This window comes from Penaeus monodon, chromosome 34, assembly GCF_015228065.2.
Source record: "Penaeus monodon isolate SGIC_2016 chromosome 34, NSTDA_Pmon_1, whole genome shotgun sequence".
NCBI lineage: Eukaryota > Metazoa > Arthropoda > Malacostraca > Decapoda > Penaeidae > Penaeus > Penaeus monodon.
The window spans coordinates 24,019,994-24,020,284 of NC_051419.1; the positions used below are offsets into that span (position 1 = coordinate 24,019,994).

At 43.6% G+C, this 291-nt stretch overlaps 1 protein-coding gene across 1 annotated transcript in view; it reads right to left on the reverse strand.

Moving 5' to 3' along the window:
- Positions 1-291, reverse strand: part of LOC119594654 (stomatin-like protein 1) — a gene marked incomplete in the record, with an annotated part of 12,249 nt that overhangs the window by 1,086 nt on the left and 10,872 nt on the right. Inside the window, 1 exon segment of the mRNA XM_037943704.1 lies at positions 81-230. Coding sequence (XP_037799632.1) covers positions 81-230 — 150 coding nt within the window.

A 291-nucleotide genomic window follows, 5' to 3' on the forward strand; every position in this document is an offset into this window, starting at 1 on the left:
AACAAAACCCTATGATATCAAAAGACTAAGATACAAACATTAATAATACAACCAAAAATACATATCAACATCTGACTCACCATTGCCTATGAAGATAATGAAGACCCCACCTTCTTTGCCCTCGATCTGTAGCCTGTAAATACCGTGGGTGAGGTCATTGCCACTGGGCCCAGAGATCAGGCCCTGGAGGTATTTGCCCAGTTTGGTGTCTGGTGATCGGCTGCTCGTCACTGTTTGGGTGAGGAAGAAAGGTAATGTGACAGCAAGCTTATTATGCAATGGGTTGCATTT